Source organism: Ylistrum balloti, unplaced genomic scaffold, assembly GCF_031769215.1.
Source record: "Ylistrum balloti isolate Yb309-2 unplaced genomic scaffold, AGI_CSIRO_Ybal_v1 Utg370082, whole genome shotgun sequence".
NCBI classification, from domain to species: Eukaryota; Metazoa; Mollusca; class Bivalvia; order Pectinida; family Pectinidae; genus Ylistrum; species Ylistrum balloti.
The window spans coordinates 170,889-190,697 of record NW_026782118.1 but is presented as its reverse complement, the minus strand read 5'-3'; the positions used below and the strand labels follow the sequence as shown (position 1 = coordinate 190,697).

The 19,809-nt window shown below is 33.0% G+C and overlaps 1 protein-coding gene across 1 annotated transcript in view; it reads left to right on the top strand.

Annotated features, from left to right (window-relative positions):
* Positions 1-397: 397 nt before the first annotated feature.
* Positions 398-19,809, top strand: part of LOC132549872 (uncharacterized) — a gene marked incomplete at its 5' end in the record, with an annotated part of 36,322 nt that continues 16,910 nt past the window's right edge. Inside the window, 20 exons of the mRNA XM_060213840.1 lie at positions 398-432; positions 909-1,041; positions 2,980-3,200; positions 4,413-4,725; positions 5,674-5,761; positions 6,587-6,757; positions 7,670-7,749; positions 8,209-8,329; positions 9,183-9,368; positions 11,001-11,125; positions 11,833-11,898; positions 12,567-12,677; positions 13,099-13,830; positions 14,048-14,183; positions 14,825-15,007; positions 16,371-16,536; positions 16,950-17,124; positions 17,698-17,844; positions 18,170-18,259; positions 18,861-18,967. Coding sequence (XP_060069823.1) covers positions 398-432; positions 909-1,041; positions 2,980-3,200; positions 4,413-4,725; positions 5,674-5,761; positions 6,587-6,757; positions 7,670-7,749; positions 8,209-8,329; positions 9,183-9,368; positions 11,001-11,125; positions 11,833-11,898; positions 12,567-12,677; positions 13,099-13,830; positions 14,048-14,183; positions 14,825-15,007; positions 16,371-16,536; positions 16,950-17,124; positions 17,698-17,844; positions 18,170-18,259; positions 18,861-18,967 — 3,386 coding nt within the window. The remainder of the gene's footprint in view (positions 433-908; positions 1,042-2,979; positions 3,201-4,412; positions 4,726-5,673; positions 5,762-6,586; positions 6,758-7,669; positions 7,750-8,208; positions 8,330-9,182; positions 9,369-11,000; positions 11,126-11,832; positions 11,899-12,566; positions 12,678-13,098; positions 13,831-14,047; positions 14,184-14,824; positions 15,008-16,370; positions 16,537-16,949; positions 17,125-17,697; positions 17,845-18,169; positions 18,260-18,860; positions 18,968-19,809) is intronic.

Here is a 19,809-nt window from a genome sequence, read left to right as displayed (position 1 = left end):
GATGACACTTACAATTTGCGACATGGTTTTGTTACATAAAATGATGTTGCTATCCTAATATAAGGATGCATTACAGCACATGCCTACTGTCTTTCCCTAACCTTGGTGTAGTTTTTTCTATCCTTAACAATCATGGGATAACACTCGGAATTATCCGAGAAATATTTTGTCAATATTGCTTCATAACAGGAAATGTCACACATCTGTTATAAGGCATTTTGTGTTTTGTTGGTAAGCTTCATAACAGGAAATGTCACACATCTGTTATAAGGCATTTTGTGTTTTGTTGGTAATACAAACAATTGTTTTGTTATATTTAAATGTAGAGAAGAGCAATGATTATATATATAAAAAAAATATATGTAATTGTTTATGCTTGCTTCTTGGTACCTTTCAGATTGAACAAAAAAGCACCAATCCCAAACCACGTAAGTCATATACAAAGTACGATACTAACAGCCACAAAATAAATCCTATTTTGTGAAAAAAATAAGTTTCATTATAAAATACAATTCAATTCTGCTCTAAATGTCACCCAGAACTATTGAAAGTAGAATAACTATATTTTTTTAATTTAGAATATAACATTTATTTTTTACTGTCATGTATTGAATAAATATGTGTAGTAAAGCAATTTCATTGGTCTATATGAGGTACTTAAATGTGACCTCTGTTCTTACTTTGAGAACATGACATTGATATATATAGGATTTTCTCATAATAGCATAGTAGCTAGGTGTCTTTAATAACAGATTAACGTGACTTGAACAACATTTTTCTCCTTATACTTTTTTTTTTTTAAAAATATGTCCCTTAATTGTTCTGAGTGCATTCTCCTTTTACCATCATTGACTTTTGTTTGTGCATATATTATCATTGTGTTTCATGTATTTCTTTTCCACAGAGAGCGTCTTTGCCTGTATCGCAAATCACAAGATCCCTGTTCCAATGACATTAGAGGCAGAGAAAATAACGGCGCCATTACCATCTCTCACATGTGAAAATTGTGGTGTCACTGTTAGCCAATACCTCTTACAAACGGTAAATACTGAACCTGTTTTTACATATTTATACTTTTAGTCTTGTTCTGTAAGAGTGTGAAGACCATGCATTCTTCTGATTCCAAAGTCAGGGTGTGTACTTATTACAGAGCAATGAAATGTCTATGAAAATACTCAACAGCCTTATACTTTGGAGGAATATGAATTTTAATGCCTTAGGCAACTGACTTTTTCTCACATAAATTTGCTCTATGGTAGTTTACCAGGATTGATTTTGGTCCCTTTTTTAATTCGCCTCCATTTGAAAGGGAGGGGAATATATTGTGACCTATCTGTCTTGTTTCATCCTTTGAAGTATTGCTTCTTGCACAAAAAAATGAATAAATAAATAAAACCATACTTGAAATTACTTAAAGTAAATAATATGCTTTTACTCTGCATAAGTAATTTTTTAAGTAATTGATTTATTTGATAAGTAAGTAACTCTTGAGTATATGTAGTAAAACTCCAATTGACCTCAGTTAAGTAGATAAGATATAGACTGATATTAAGTATGTTAATTAGTGTGTGGATGATATTAGTTATGTTTTTGTTGATTTGATTTTTATAATGGTACATAATGCAATTTGCAGCTGCAAAGATGGAAAATCATAAAAAAATACTCATTCAAGTCATTCACAATAACTTTTCTGGTTTTAGTTTCATGAATTAAAAAATAATAATAATAAAAAAAAGTAAAGTAAATAAACAAGTAGTTGCTTTTTATTAACATAAAATGTACAGACATTTAGTATAGTAACACTTCTAACCAGAGCTACATATATATTATATCTTAATGTTAGAAATCTCTCCTGTGGAAATTGTACGATTACAAAATCACTTTGATTTGAATAGATGTGTGCTTCTGATATTTTGTAAACAAGATGAAATTTCAACCAAATTAACTGAACATTCGCTGCAAATTAATCTGGTCTAAGTATAGTAATTTCTTGACAATAATAGCCCATCTTGTAACTTTGTGGCAAATTGCTACAAAGTTGTTGCAAACAAAAATTAGTTTCCAAAATGTCACAAAATGCTAGCAACTAGCATGTAAACTTCTTGCAAACAGAACAGTTTTGCAACAGATTTGCAACAAACTTGAATTTCTGTAAAGCATTTTACAGATGTACGATTATACATTGACTGTACAAACATATGTCAGACATGTGTTTCATACTTAACTTACTACCTTTCGATAATATGTATAATCATAAATGGGTATTTAAAAATAATTACTTCAGAATAAAATTGTAAAATAACTGGCAGTTTGAAACTGTTCATTTCCAATTATTTAAAAACTGTATTGTATTTGAATGGAAACAGTGTTTTAAGTGTGATTTAAGTGAGTGAGTAGGTTTTCACTGGTGAATTCCCAAGTTGTTTTTGGTTAAGTTATTTATTAATATTTTTAGGTAATTTACACGTAATTGCAGTCAAGCATTTTGAATGTCAGGATTGTTTGAATTATATTTCAATTTTTAGCAACCTGAACAATGTTAAGAATTTCAGATTTCTTCGTCAATTGAGTCAACAGGTCTGCATGTCTGACCTAAAAATAGTTTATTTGTCATTCTGAACTTTGAAAGATTGATAGGATGTTGTATATAGAATTCCAGGGGTTTCTGAACAAATGCTTTTCAAAAGCATTCTGCGCTTTTATATATCTGGTTTAGTCACATGAATCATTTCTTAGTTTCTCCAAGTTTCTATCAAGTAATCACAATATATTTGCTTATTTAAATGCACAAGGCAGGCATAACTATTTTTCTAAATTCTTCTTTGCAACTGATAACTTCATGCAAAAAATCAAGTGATTATTTTGCTCTTCAACAAACTTTGATAAAATTTAAATCTCATTAAAAAAAAAAGTACAATTGCATTTCCATCTAAAATATTTTTTTAATCAGAAAGGAATGCAATATATTTACTTTTACAGAGAGTACAGAGAGAAGTTACCACTAGTTTTCTGATGGAGAATCAAGTCGTGTTACCAAAGGATTCCTCAAAAGTCAGACTCACTGGTAACTGTGTCAGCTTTCTTCCTGGCAGTGAAACATCAGATGTAAACTTTAGACTTGGCATGGACCCTTACGAACAGAACTTGTGGAAGATGACTTTTGTTGAAGGGTCACCATCCAATATCTCCATTTTCTTACTGTAAGCAAAGTTTTGAAATTATATCTTTTGACAGTGTGACCATTACTGTCCTGTGTTATGTCCTCAAATAACTTTTGGGGACTTCACACAGGGACATAAAGATTTTACAACAACAGTCTTTCTTTTTATATTTTTAGACTTAACATAACACAGTTAGGTTTCGGCTTATTGTGACAGCCTTTGGAACTAGCAGTTAAAACCAATGCTAGCTTCTGATTGGGTGAAATATTTCAATGATTTACCAGCATCCTCATCAGCCAGTCATATGCAGTAAACAATGCCGCCAGCCTTCAAAACATTGTCATTCATGTATAATGTCCCTATGAGATAATCATGTACTATTATTTTAAAAACAGACTTGGTGGTCATTTAAATATTCCATTTATAATACTTTTGCAAAGTGTCGTTCCGGGTTCAATATCAAATACCAATGCCAGTGGCAATCCCCCCCCCCCTTTTTTTTTTTTTTTTTATTTTATTTTTCAAAGCATTTTAAACATACAGATAAACAACCTTGCACACCTCACACATCATAGCAATTGTACACCTCATGCATCCTATCATTGTAAGTGGCAATCTCTTGATTTTGAAAATGTTTTCATGAATTGTACATTTTGCACAAATTTCACTGATTTAATGGAAAATGTATTCCAAAATTTCAAATTTAGCCATTGATAGTCATTGGTTGTTGTGTATGTGATGGATTATATATCATCAACATGTGTAGTCTCTTAGTAATTTCAGTACTTTAATTTACCTCACATGGTCCTATGGGCCAAGTGAGCAAATAACAGGACAAAGTGTCCATATGTCCACTTTTCTACAAATTGATATTAGTCATGAATGACTGCAGATTTTGAGCAAATTTGGTTGGAAGCATTTGATGGGGAAGAGCACTCAATTTTAGATCTTCTGGGACATGTCCTATTGTAGGGATGACTGACTTGTGTCCAAATATGGTCTGAAATATCTTTTGATTAAAGGGAATTGTTTTGTGTAGATTGTAGGAATTGGCTCCTGGGGACAGGAGGGGCAAGGCCTTATATGGCAAATAAAGCAAAGTTGAAAATCTATACAAAAAAAAAAGAAGAAAAATAAGGTTCTGAAAATGGGTTTAAGATGGATCATCTACCACAAATATACATCTATAATTAAGTACATTGTGGTCAATTTCACAATGAAACCAAATAATAGATGTTTTCTTACTAATAGAGCTGGAGGAGATGGCAACCTATATCATAACATAGATTTGAAGACAAAAGAGCTGAGTGCTGGTAGTTTGGATACCTCCCACAAAAAGGTGGCGGCGACCCTCCCATCTGTTCAGATGGGGGATACATTGACCCTCCAACTGACTCCAGGATCTGTTCTTGAAGGAACGTGTTTCTACTCTATAAGTGTCTTGATAGGGGAACAGCTTGTAGCATCAGTCCGAATTATAGCAAGAAAAATAAACCTGAGACTTACTGGAAAACATATGGCAGATTCAACAACCACAGTGATGATGCATGGACTCCTGCCTGTGGTGAGTTTGTCCACTCAAAATCGCAATGCCAAATGTTAAGTCTATCTATTGCAAATAATGATACACTGAACTCCTGCTTGTTGTGAGTCAATTTGCTTGTTGTGAGTCAATTTACTCCAGACAGTTACATTGAGTTTTCTCTGCAGACACTAGCTATCAACTCCAAAGTACCGGTACTTGGTTGGTGGGTTACAGGTTTTCTATTTTTAAGTGTTGTCTTGCCAACATATGTCAAATGCATATTCTAATGACTCCTTCAAAGTACAATAAATTGACTCATTACTGCTATGAGTTCATCAGATAAATATTCTACATATTGATATATTGACTTTTGTCTGTAGTGAGTCAATTTAATCCAAATAAGGATGCTTTGACTCCTAGATGTGAGTCTGTACTAGCTTGTGATGATTCTGTCTATGATATAAAAAAGTATACATTGACTCCTGGATGCAAGTCTTTCTACTCTGAATAATTGTACAATTGACTCAAAAATGTGAGTAAACCTACTCGGAATAATGATACATTGACCCCTGGATGCCCAATTGACTCAAAAATGTGAGTAAACCTGCAAATCTACATTGACCCCTGGATGCAAATCTTTCTACTCTGAATAATAGTACAATTGACTCAAAAATGTGAGTAAACCTACTCGGAATAATGATGCATTGTCTCCTGGATGCAAATCTTTCTACTCTGAATAATAGTACAATTGACTCAAAAATGTGAGTAAACCTACTCAGAATAAAGATGCATTGACTCTTGCCAGTGTCTGGTCTATTAATTAAGTGATATACAAAATGTACTTTGTGTTTAGTGTCATTCGCTGTCTACTTTGACATTGACTCTTTCATGTGAGGCCTTTCCAAAATTTTTCACCTCAAATTACCATTTTTAAAAGCCAGTGCGTTCATATTTCCTATTTATACGACTTGTGTGCTATTCTTGCAGCCTTCAAAATCCACTGCAGTTGTTGAAGGAATGCGACTTGAGGCGTTGGACCGTCTTAACCCTTCACTTGTTTGTGTTGCAACAGTTTGTAAGTATACCCTGCACCACCTGGTTCGTTGGTGACAGGTTTTCTGTCTTCTAGGTGTGGTCTCATCAACGTACGTCAGTGTTCTGGTGACATTTCCACACGCCACAGCTTCATACCATATATCATAGTTAGATAACTAATAAATCCCTCTTCTCTGATTGGCCACGAGGTTTCCAACAGCTCTCAACAAATTACAATGTTAACATGAAACTTGCAAAATTCCTGCACAGGAGGTTATCTTTGGAAATTGATAATGTAGACTAAAAATATTTAATAGTAAAAGGAAGTGTGCATGGTGCCAGGTTATCATCGCAAATTGACAACTCAGACTAAGAATAAACTATTTTTCATTTTATATGAACTTTTTAAAGGCCATGTATTATAACAGAATCTGTAGTTATCAGCCATTTTGTGATAATATGAGGATTTATTGACGTTCAAAAGGTGATTTTTCTCACATCCTGCAGCCTTGGTGAATATCACTATCCATAGTTTTTCCCTTATAAAGGTAGATAATTTAAAGATACTTTTTGTTGTAAAAAATGACTATTAATGATTGGCAAACCAATGATAAATAAATAAAAAAAAAAAATCAGACAAAAGAATTGTGTATAGTACAAGACTGTTATTCACAGATTTTGAAGTTTTTAGGTTTAAACTATAAATGTTTAAATCACATAAAAATGTATGTGCACCATGCTATTACAACTTTTAAAATTTTTTTTTTTTTACGTTTATCATAAAACAGTAAATTTATTAGATAATTACAAGTATCTATTTTTTTATCCTGTTTTGAAAACTATGTGTATATTTTATATTTTGTAGCACAGATTAATGAAACAGATGGTCGTCTGTTGATACACTTTGATGGTTGGACAAAGAGATATGACTACTGGAGTGAGCCAGAGTCCAAAGATCTCCACCCTATTGGCTACATGGCTTTAAACGCTCATTCAACCAACCATAACTACACACCTGAACTGCAGAGACCCAAAGGTGGGTGAGCATAAGTAATGAAATCAAGTGCATATAGGTGTTGATTCTGGAATTCTCCAATTTGGATTTCAAATCTTTTATGCTTTCAGAAAATTTTTGACTTGGCATTTTGTTTGTTTGTCAGCCGTTCCATGTGATGTGTCTGAAGTATAGCTTTGCCAACAGTTAAGCAAGAATCATGAAACTTTTAGTACAGCAGTTACAATTAGATGATGTGCATGCAGTATAAGATTCAAGGCTCACAACCCCTTATTTACAGAGTTATTGCCCTTGGTTAAAAGTTCATGCCAGAAGCATAATTTTATTTAAATTTAAACTAGGACATGGAATTTGATATACACATTGTTCATACTAAGATACAGTGCAGTCTGCCAAAGTCAGGGCCCACATCTTGTAATTTTAATAGTTATTGCTCTTTGTTAATTTTTTTTTGTCCTGAGCATAACTATATCTTGAATTAATGCTGATAAAACTTTCAGTGTATCATATAAGTAAGTGCATTTGTGAATAGAGTTTTCAAATCTCAGTATATTGTTTGATTTACAGTATAGAAAATATTCATAAACTCTCTTACTAGTATTAGAAATAAAAAAACAGTGTTACCACTGACATTTACACTAAATAGCAGATTAAAATATGCCCTTGCTTTTGTAGCTCAAGCATGAGTATGTGTCGGACACAAAAACACGTTTGTAATATGTACAAACATTATTCTTTCCTCATTCAATCTCTCCATTTTAATATATTTTATAGACACATGTCATTAATCTGACAAAATCCATATTCTGGATAATTAGGTGATTTGCAGGAAGCATTCATCATTTACCCTGATACTTTTGTTTATTCTGAATTTTAAATTCTTCTGACTATATTCAATGTTCACACCTTGTTTTTGTTTGTTTGTTTACATAGGTAGGCCCCAGGAATTTGATTGGTATGACTATCTCCAGGAAATCGAACAACTTCCTATTCCATATGAATTCTTTAATGAGGTAAATGAACTATGACGTGGTAATTATATGTACAACTGTATCAATATGTATACCTATAGATGTTAGAAATTATTTTAAGTGGGCATCACTGGTCGTAGAAGTTTCCTGTGTTATAAGCTTCTGAAAGAAGGTGATAGAGCTCAGTTTTCTGTTCTTCAGAGATGATTCAACTGCTTTGATGCTTCTATAAATAAAAGGAAATTAACCTTTGTTGAAACTGTTTTAGTTTATAGAAATAAACTTTAAGGGAAAATATGTATTTTCTACAGGGAGGTAACCATCCAGACTCAGACATCAGATCTTTGAAGCATTAAGCATAGCTGTTACATATTTTTGTGTTGCCATGTGACAATAAATTAGCCCACTTATAGAGAAAGAGGATGTAATAGCTCATTTTCAGGCTAAATATAAAGATTAGGAATCATTTCTGGTTTCTTGATTTCTGTTGTGCTTTTAAAGGCTCAGTGTGAGGGAACACAGCCTGATCTCGAGAATGAAGTCCTGCAGAAGCTTGGTTACGCCTCTGATGTTAGCAACCAGCAAGTGATGTCATGTTCTTCTTCCAAAGACACTGTGAGACGTAAGTATGCAAAAAGGAAGTGATATCACATAATTTTTTCCATGACACTATGAGACATAAGTATGCAAACAGGAAGTGATGTCACATAATCTTTTCCATGACACTGTGAGATGTAAGTATGCAAACAGGAAGTGATGTCACATACTTTTTTCCATGACACTGTGAGACGTAAGTATGCAAACAGGAAGTGATGTCACATAATCTTTTCCATGACACTGTGAGATGTAAGTATGCAAACAGGAAGTGATGTCACATACTTTTTTCCATGACACTGTGAGTCATAAGTATGCAAACAGGAAGTGATGTCACATACTTTTTCCCATGACACTGTGGGATGTAAGTATGCAAACAGAAAGTGATGTCACATACTTTTTTCTATGACACTGTGAGACGTAAGTATGCAAACAGGAAGTGATGTCACATACTTTTTCTTTTTCTAAATAACTGTGAGACATATGCAAAAAGGAAGTGTCTTTATATATGCTCTTTAAATGACAATGTTTTAAGGCTGTCAACCATAGGCAAACAGAAAACGATGCTTTATGCAGAAAACTGTTGCTTGATGTCAATATACAAGAAACATTTGGTGATTTTTTTTGTTAGAATTGTGATTATTGTCAAAAGTATGTAAAGAAAAAATTGCTGCTCAGTTTATTTATTGAAAATATTTGATATATTTGCTATTATATATATTAGTAGACTCTATGTAAGGAGTCCACTACTTGATTGATATAGTTATGAAAATAAGAGTAAAAATGCAAATAATTTTTCAACTGACATGATTTAAAGATACATGTACTCATCAGAAAATGTTTGGATATGCAGATTTCAGAATTTTTTTTTCACATAACAGGCTTGGAGTTTGTTGCTATGAAGAAATGTACATTAACACCTGCTGTGGTTGACTTCTTCAACAACAAATTCAAGTTTTTCTGCCTGTTGCCTGCTAGTCTCAGTGAGGACATGTTGAAGTATCCTTCATTACAGCAGATTATCAACCAGGCAGACCAAATGATCCATCTTCTGTGTCCTGGCAACAGTAAGTAGTGAAAAGTGAAAAACTAACAGAAAAAAAGTGATTTATACTGTTTATACTGCTTAATATCATGGCTCATTTGTCAGAGGAAATTATGATATTAACTGAAATGTGACATTAACAGTAAGTTGATGAGGAAATTCAAGTGTCAACCAGGAGGGGAAATTAACCATGTACCTTGAATTTAACTAACCGTATACACTTGCCTTGTTTAGAAACTGCTTGATAAAGAAATCTGTAATTTTCTTTGGTTTAAATTTCTAATTATAATGTATACGGTGAAATTTGAAAGTTTTTAAGGCTTTCTCTCAGGTGACCTGTTCTAATCTAATAGCTTTTGTCAGAGAATGTTACTTTGGAACATAGTTGATCTAATTTCCATTCGGAAATAACTCATACTTTATTAGTATGGGATTAGTTTCATGGTATGCAAATTGCCATCTTGGCTGACCTCCAGGGACTGGTGGGAGGAGCCAAAAGGGATCGAACTGATTAACATTTCAAAAATCTTCTTCTCACAACCCAGATATTGTAGAATCAAATATTCTTCAGGAATATAAGAATCTTAAGATGCTTTACCATTGTAGATTTCATGACCATAGGGTCTTACATAACCCCCAAGGGAGGAGTGGGGGGGGGGAGGTAAAGTTTAATTAGTTGATAGTTTATGTGCCTGGTAAATTTACATTTTTCAGCATAATTGTTTAATTTCCATTCCAAACTTAGAATAATTTGTATAGGATAGCAGTTTGATAGAACATGAATGCACCTATTGACCTCATCTAACTCCCAGGAGCTGGGGCCAGAAGAGATCAGATTGACTAACTTTTCAAAAATCTTTTCACCATACAGAGAGGGTAGTTTCCAATACTCTTCATGGAAAGGTCTAAGATGTGTAACTAAAAACTGAATTTTTCTTGACGTCAGGGTCTCACTTTTTCCCAAAGGGAGGGGAAGGAATTTACTATTTGATTCAGAAAAATACCACTTTTAAGTATAACTTGATTGTCAATGGAAATACATCAAACTTGGTAATTAACCAAGAATCTCAAAAGGCTTGCCAAGTGGTATGTTCTACAATCCCAGGCTCTATTAATTTTTCCAAGAAGAGAAAATAAAGTTTACTATTAACGTAATGTGTATTGTGAAGAAAGTGACATTTTTATGCATAATTGTTATATTTGCATTGGAAAGAAATCAAATTTGGTCAGAATTATTAACTTTGAATGAAACATTCATCTTATGCCTATTTCATGCATTAAACTTATCATGTCCTTATGGTAATTCTTTATTACATATTTCATCAACAAAAACGACAGCTTTTATAGATCTCAATGACAGGTGAACATTAATGTTCAAAGTGTGTAACCAATACTTTTAGGAGTTAATGATCATGAGTCAGTATAGTCACAGTGTGTAAGGTCAAACAACGATAGCCCTGCATACATATGTGAACATGAAAGCTCATAATAATTGCAGATATTGCTTCTTGTTCCCCACACAGTTTTTTAAAATTTCATTCATTTGACAAATATTTTGAAAATTTCATATTTTCGCACTCTAATATCTGTGTATTGAAGCAATATATTGTGGTTTTGTACCATAAGAAATGTACAAGGAAACCTGATTTTTCAGGAATGGAGCTGCTTCACTTTGTTGATCACCCAGGGCTAAGCCTAACCAAGCACAACAAGGACACCCAGTTAAACCAAATGGTCTCCTATCTAGCTAATTGTTACATTGGACTCCTCATACAGAAGGTACAGTATGTCTCCAGTCCAAAATTAAATAAGTACAATTATTGAACCTGTTCGAATCATACAAAATTATGCTTGCAAGTTTGAGCTATCATCATGTAGACATGGACCTGCTATAGTGATGACAATACCCTTGTAAATAGTCAGGCATTTGTACATTTGGACAATGTGTTAAAATAATTTCCATTGTAAGTGAAACACGAATAGAAAGATAGAAAGAGTTTGTATTATCACCAGAAAGAATATTTTTGTTTTTAATTTTAAAAAATCATGTGTTTGAACTACCCGACATCGCTATAGTGTGACTTCATTTATCAATATAGAATAAACAAACTTTGATTCTAGAATTTTACACAATGTTCAGGTTCGACAATGATAATTAACCTCCAAAGAGGTCATGTAGAAGAGTTTCAAGGTCAAGGTCACCGTTTTGAATTACAATGATAATTTATTGAAAATCAATAACCAATCAAGCAACAGTACTATATATATTTCTCAAGAGAAATTTTATCACACTTTTACAAAAAAAGTCAAACAACACTATGAGTACATCTCAAATGATTTTGTGATTTGAGCTAAATATAGGTTACAGTTACTATATCTTTAAAAGTTCTTCACTACAATGATACAGATATGAGTGATTTTACTATTATTTACTAGTTCCTGTTTTAATGAAGTATAAAAAGATGTTTTTCTGTTTTATTTTGAAGGATATTTTACCCAACCCTCCCATGAACATAATCAAAGGGATTACAGGAGCTCTTACACCAGAGGCGGTAAGTACCCATGTATACCAGAATCATGACATGAATCTCCCCCTCAACCCCCAATACTACCTCCTTTATAACAAAAACAAAATCTCTTGATGATAAAAGATCTGTTTTCTGTTCATTTTAAAACTGTTTTATAGGCTTGTATAATATAAATGTTTAAATAAATATCTCTTACTCATAATATATAATAATGATAATTAAAAAAAAATTTATTGTAGATAATATATGAAACAAATGAGTTGATATTGTTTGAATATCATGTCAGGCATTTGAACTATTTTTCTAGAACCCAAAATAAAAAAAATAAATAAATACCAAATAATTGCAATAAAATATGAAGATTTTTTACAAAACTTACACCTTGCAAATCTAACTCAATTAATAACATCTAGTATACAGTCATATATCATAAACATTCCTGCTTTAGCTTTTTTTGTATCATTTGTTTCATTCTTGCTTTTTCTTAAATTCAATTGCTGTTTAGCTTTGATAGCTATATTCTGATTATAACTATTCTGGAAATGTTACAGTTATTCAGAGTTCAACAAATAGATGTACATTAAGGGGAAGGATTAGATCAGTTGTTTTAGCACCAGCTGCATGTTCTGAAGAACTGCATGTATAGACTTGCTCAGAATATTAAATGGTTTGATGATAATTTGTGTTCACAGATTGACATTATGGAGACAAGACTGCGTCGTGTTTTTTATCTCTATCTGTTGTGGCTCAGCCAAATTGAACATCTTAACAAAGAACAGGGAATGACTGTGGACATCCACATGGTAAGTCATACTGATCATAAGCTCCAGACTGACCTCTCTCATTCATATACTAATGCCAACTGACCAAACAGGTCAGTACATATATATATAAGCTTTTTATTTTTTTTTTCATGATCTCTAAAACAAAAAGAAATAAATTCATATTATTGAGGGTTTCCATTGATAGAACTGTATATTGTTAGTTTGATCTTCACTCTCTAACTGGAGACAACGATGATGGGATATAAGAGGTACTTTTTATACATGGCACTGTAAAACATATGAAAAATCATAACACATACTAAACATTAAGGCCAATTTTATTTGCTCATTATTGCATCACAATTTTGTATAAAATAATTCATGATTTTCATTCTGTTCAACTTTTTATTACAATGTATGTTATAGTATTCTATATTGGACTTGTTATGATTTTTCGCAGACAATACTCACCCATATTCAGGGAGACAAGGAAGCTTGTTCAGAGCTTAATAAAGTGTTCGACCTGTCACACGGCCTCAAAACAACGGGTATCAACAGCTGTTTAGCACACAGCATGGCTCTCTCAGCTGGACAAGATATGAAGACGATCGGCTTGGACAGGTTCCAGATGATGTACCAATTCCTACAGAAACTTGACTTCAGAAAGAATGGACTCAAAGAACTCTCAGATAACTTTCTCGGGAAATTCGTCAAACTAGAGGAGTTAGATTTGAGTGAAAATCAGCTTCAAAGGCTACCCAATGGTTTTGGTAGCACAGTATGGTTGTCCCATCTCAACATAAGTAAAAATAAAATTTCAGAGCTTCCAGGTGATCTGTCAACTCTCAAAGATGTTTTGACTTTCCTGGACATTTCAGATAATCCATTCAAGGAAATTCCCAAAGTGGTATGGTCTCTTGTCTCCCTCAAATCTCTCCACGCCGACAACATTGGGAAAATCGGAGACCTTGAACCCATTGTCAATATGAAGCAGTTAACAGAACTCTCCTTGGCGTCCAATCTGATTTCGACTATTCCTGAATCCTTTGGCCAGCTAGCGTTGACTTACCTAAACCTTTCCGGAGTTCCCTGGTTTCCAGATCTTGTGTCGGGAAAATCTCGACCAACATTTAAAACATTCAAGACCATTCTGAACCAGTATACTGTGTTTGGTGTCCTTTTGGATGAAAAAGTAAGTTGAAAATATATATTCCGTATAATTTTTGTTTTTGTTTGTTTGGTTTTTTTTGTTTTTTTGTTTGTTTGTTTTTTGTTTTGTTTTTTTTGTCGACAATTTTTGTTTTGCTGTGTTATGTCATCACCTGTGTAATACCTGTGATCAAATACTTATCCCTATACATTTTTCTATTTGTACTGAGCACACTTCAGAATACTTTTTTCAATTTTAGGAAAAGTTTGAGTTGTTCAATAAAGTTGACAAAGATGCATCTGGGACACTGGAGAAGGAAGAACTGCTGGAAATGAATACTCTCTTGTTTGGCATGTATCCAAGGTTTGGAATCAAGGATCTAGCTTATACTGCAAGTAAGTCTATATCATGTGTTGTGTACACTTACATTGCACCAAGGAATGTTACAAACTTAAATTATGTCTTGATTTATATACAGAGTTATGGCCCTTTAACAACTTGTATTTGACACACATACAAATTTATATATATGTGTGATGTTATACCAGTTTCCTGGTTTTTTAAAAAAAATTTTTCCAGATGTCAGAATGTTGCAGTAATGTCAGCTTAGCTCTTTCAGAATATGAAGCATCTGTCAAATATTAAAAATGTTTCCTTTATCCATGAATGTTAAACACACATTAATGACAATTACATCATATCTTGGTAATAGTATCAGTTATTTAATTTTAGATTACCAGGTTACACTTGCTTTAAATCCCCTACAGCTGAAACCTGTGGGTGACAAAAGTTTTTCTCTCTGTCCGTAAAGTTGGTTATATAATGTAGAAATAATTTCTTTTTTTTAGATTGTACAAGTTTTTAAAAATCTTATAAAATGTTGTAATGTCTCTCTTGTTGGCATGGATGAAAGTGTATGATCATGACGAGTCTTTCTGTTGGAGGAATACCCAGGGAAAACCCACAAGACCACTTATAGCTGTTCATTTATTTGTAATAAATTCAATATATGGTCTTAAATTGTATTAAATCACAGCTGGAGGAGTTCCAGGCGTCATTTTCAAGTTAACCAGCCTGGAGAGATTGGAGTTATCTTTCCACGGCCTGAAACAGATTCCGGATGAGATAGAGGACTTGAAAGCACTGACCAGTCTGGATGTGTCCAACAACCCTTACTTAGAAAGCATCAGCAGCCGTGTGGGAGAACTACCTATGAAAGGTGATATTTCACATCAGTTATAAGTCTTTTGCTTCTTTTTGAAATAAACTTGATTTTCCTGATATTTCCGAGCTCCTTTGATTTTAATATGATGAAGTAGATTTTGAAATTCCTAAACATTCCCAAGTGATTATATTATTTTAAAAAAAAAAAAAAAAAAATTTATATTTGTTTATTTAGTGCCACAGCTTCTTAATGCTTGAAATCAGCAATGGAAACTGGTCAGTGTTCCAAGTGGTCAGGGGGGGTCTGTCCTTTTTTGGCTTTTGGGCTCACATTTACCCAAAACTTTTGTAAATGGTGTTTATTTTGTGATCCCTTTGAAGATTATTTTTGTTTTGGGTATATAAGTTTTATATATCAAAGAATTCAACTACACATTCCTGGAGGTTTATTTCACCACCTGGTAATTAATGCATAATGGCAAAAACACTGTAAAATAAAGTCAGGGGATAGAGGATTTGAATGAATAGAATAGTTGGTAAATACTTAGTCATTTATATTTAGAAACCCTTTTTCTGAAGAATGAAAAAGACCAGAAAACTTTTTAGTTCACTTGAGACAATTATAAGGTGACTTATTGTGATCCCTTTTGGTCTTGTCAACTTCTTTTGAAAACCCCTGAACCAATTTCATTGGATTTTGGAGAAACTTTGATTCTGTGGCTTAAGGTAAATCAAAAGTGTGTGGTCTCCACCCAACAGGGGCCTGAGGGCTAGGCATGGCCAATAATGGGTCCTACTGTTGAAATTTCAAGATGTTCTTTTCAATATTCATGTTTGGTTAAGCAAGTACTCTTCCTGGATGGGAGGGATTTAAGGTGTATATTTCATGACCCCAGGGTCTCGCATTTCTCCTTGGGGAGGGGGCAAATTTACTTTAGTTTATATAAGAAAATAACATTGTGAGTGCTCTTTGTTAATTTTCTGTTGGAAATAAATATAACTTGGTTAGAAATTTTAGTATAGGACAACAATTTGATATACACATATTGATACTGGCTAATTCCCAGGGGCAGATGGGTGTGCCAAAAGCGGCCATATTCAATTAAAATTTCAAAAACCTTCTCAGTATACATACCTAGATATGAGCGAATCTATTAAAAACTCCTGATGAATGAAAAAGTTTATGTAGGAAAATTATGTTTCCAAGCGTCATTTCTTCTAAATCCAATATGGTTAGACCTATAGCATTGCATGGCAGTTAATGTTATGCACATTTTACATCTGCATTTCATGTACAATGTAGTTCAAATTATTCTACTTTATTAACAAGAATATTTCTAAGGCATGTTACAGGAACAACAACAATGTAAATCAGATGATTATTAAGGTCCTTGGTCGTCTTGTTATCTAATTTACAGAAATCAACCTCAAATACTGTCCAACTCTGAAGACTCCTCCGAAAGAGGTGGTGGCTCGGGGCTTCAATGCTGTGTTTGGATACCTAAAACGTCTTTTGTCTGGTTCTGTCCAATGTAGACGTACCAAGCTGATGATGGTGGGGCTTGGTGGTGCAGGAAAAACTAGGTAAACATACTGTTAATCACTTTGATTTTGCAAATAGTTTATTTTGTCAAATTGTTCAGTCATATACTTGAATACCTTATTTCATGAAAATGATACAAAAATATATGACTTTAAATTTGCAAATGGTGAGCTATTAATAACCAGGATTCTTCAAGACTATGATATTGTGGTAATCAAATCAACATGAATGCCATCCAGACAGGATTACTATACTATACTTAAGATATTAACATTAATTATGTCTTGTTGAGTGTATTGTTTTGATAATGTTGATTTTTCATGAAATTTTTGCTTGAGACTGGAGATAGATTTTAGGGGTTTTATTTTTCGTGGTTGTTTTATATACAGTATTTCAGTTCCAATTGGCATCATGTTATTTGTTTATGAAATTTTTATTTTATTTTTTCCTCCAGTCTCGTACGGTCCTTGACTGCCTCTCGGGCAGTGTATTATCACGACTACGGAGAACAAATCACGGATGGCATCAGCATAACAGATTGGACAGTGAAGACAAAAAACAAGGACGAGTCGGTGACATTCAATGTGTGGGACTTTGCAGGGCAAACTGTCTATTATAACACTCACCAGGTAAGATCTATATTTAGATATTAATAATGTTGGTGGGCTCAAAATAATTTGTGTCAGGAGAATGACATTTCCGTGAAATTTCTTTTTAAAAACCGTGCGAAAGAAAGAACAGTTATTTCCCCTTTCTTCATTTCATGGGCACACATGTAAATGTTATAGAATCATCTTAGATGTCACAATTAACCTTAAATCTGCCTAATACTGATACACTTTAAACCAGCTAGCAATAACATCCCAAACTCTACTTTTATTGCACAGAAAACATGTGTGCTGAAAATTTTGTACCAGTTGAAGGCTAAAGACTGCTGGTAAACTTTCAAGTCATTTCTTTGCAGTTTTTGAATTTTTGTAAGCAGTCCTTCTATCAGGCTTCAAGCATTCACAAGCAGTTTTGTGAATGCTAAGAAGCAGTGGTTTTTGTTGTTGAACTGTTATAGAATGTTTAAGAAACAGCTAGTAACTGGTAGGAGGGGCTAAAGTACAGCTAAATGAAGAAATGTTTGTAACTGCCAGTGTTAACAGTTGACTTTGCTTTGGGTGCTCATCTAACCATGCCGTGTTTTTTTAATACAGTTTTTCCTGTCAAACCGAGCAGTGTATCTACTCCTGTGGAACATCCGACTTGGATATGAGCATGCAGGATTGGATTTCTGGCTCAACTCAGTAGTGTGCCACGCTCCTAAGGCTCCCATTATCATTGTAGGAACACACTGTGACAAGGTGAATTCTTCTTTTTAATTAATATGTATTCATTGAAAAATATGTAAATTACATCATAATGGTATTATTCCAATAATTATTTCTGGGATATAAAAGTTCATATAAAGTTGACCAATATACAAATGCTTGACTATCATCTCAAACATATTTAATGCTTTATTTTAATCAATACATTCATTCACAGATGTTGTTCATTTTACTGTAATGATTTCACCTGTTGACTTTAAGAAACTAGTGAAATGTTGGCCTTTTGGGCTTTAGAGGGATAAATATCTTATGGTAATTTTTTGTTTTTTTCATTTTTTAATCTTATCAAATTTCAAAGGTTGAAAAATCCAAGATTCCACAAGATGAACTGAAACGGAAATATCCTCAGATTGCTGACTTCTTCTTTGTCAGCTCTTACACTGGAGAGGTAAGAAAAACAATATGAAAAGATAGGAAGGGAGATAATTCAAAGGGAGATAAATCATTGCTCTTACACTTTTTACTGCTCTTAAAATAAATAAAGGAAGACAAGGCGGATAATTCAAAGGGAGATAAATTGTGACTCTCCTACTTTTAACAGGTTAACTGCTTATTTTAGTTGTATATAAATAGGGAGATATTTCAATGGGAGATCAATTGTTTCTGTGTGTATTGATATAAAAAAAAAATCTTACAAAAGTTTGTTATTGATTACCACTATGCATGTTAGGAACTCTTTAAGGAGTCAGATATAGGCCCTCTTTGTAAAATATATATATACTTATCTTTTACAAAGAGGGCCTATATTTGACTCCTGTAACAGGCAGTACATATATATATGTATATGAACTGCCTGTTACAGTAACTGTAGTTCCAACTATTACAATTGATATACTGGTAATATCTTGTTTTTTCATGTACTAAATATTTCCTACATTAATAAAGTTTAAAAAGAATATTAACTTATGTAGTAAAACAACTGTACCAGAGTATATGATGATTTTTTTGATCAGATTTCCTTATATTAATCATTTTGTCATTGGTTTCAGGGTATTGCTGCTTTGAAGGAATTTCTGGTAAACTTGACTCTACAACAAAAGTATATGGGTGAAAGGATTCCAGAGGCATGGCTCACATTGGAGGAAAGAGTGATCCAGTATGTATATTCAGTCTGATGCATGCTGGAAAAATGGTACATTGTAATAGGGGATTTATGATTTGTAGTTTGTTCAATATTCACCATTATGGAAGTCACCTCAAAGTGATAAAAATTTTCCAGTATTTAGAAAAAATTAATTGTTGTAGTTAAACTTACTGGTATTTAAATAACTATTGATACATACTTAATCCTGTAATATATGCTGAATACTGAATTTTCTCTCACCTGGCTTATTCAGGACTAAGTAATTTACATTTAATTTGAAAACTACATTTTCTGACATGTAACTTTCACAGAATTATGTAATTGACAGTTAATTTGAAACCTACATTTTCTGACATGTAACTTACACAGAGCTATGTAATTGACAGTTAATTTAAAACCTACATTTTCTGATATGTAACTTACACAGAACTATGTAATTGACAGTTAATTTGAAACCTACATTTTCTGATATGTAACTTACACAGAACTATGTAATTGACATTTAATTTGAAACTTACATTTTCTCTACATGTAATGTACACAGGATTGTGTCATTTATGTTTAATTTGAAACCTACATTATCTGACACACAACTTACCTAGGAATTCTTTTCTTCACATTGAAACCTACATTATTGTACACTTGACTGAATTATCTGCTTGTAACATGTATGTGTATCTCTTGAATCCTGACTTTGCTAACTCATGACTTTAAGTGATTTTTATCAATTAAGGATTTCTTGAAAATGAATTTCTTTGATATTACTGCTCCTACCATTACATGGGAGCATATAGCATGGTTCATTTCCAGCCATTCCATCCAATAACATCACATCCCATTCTATTCCAAATCAA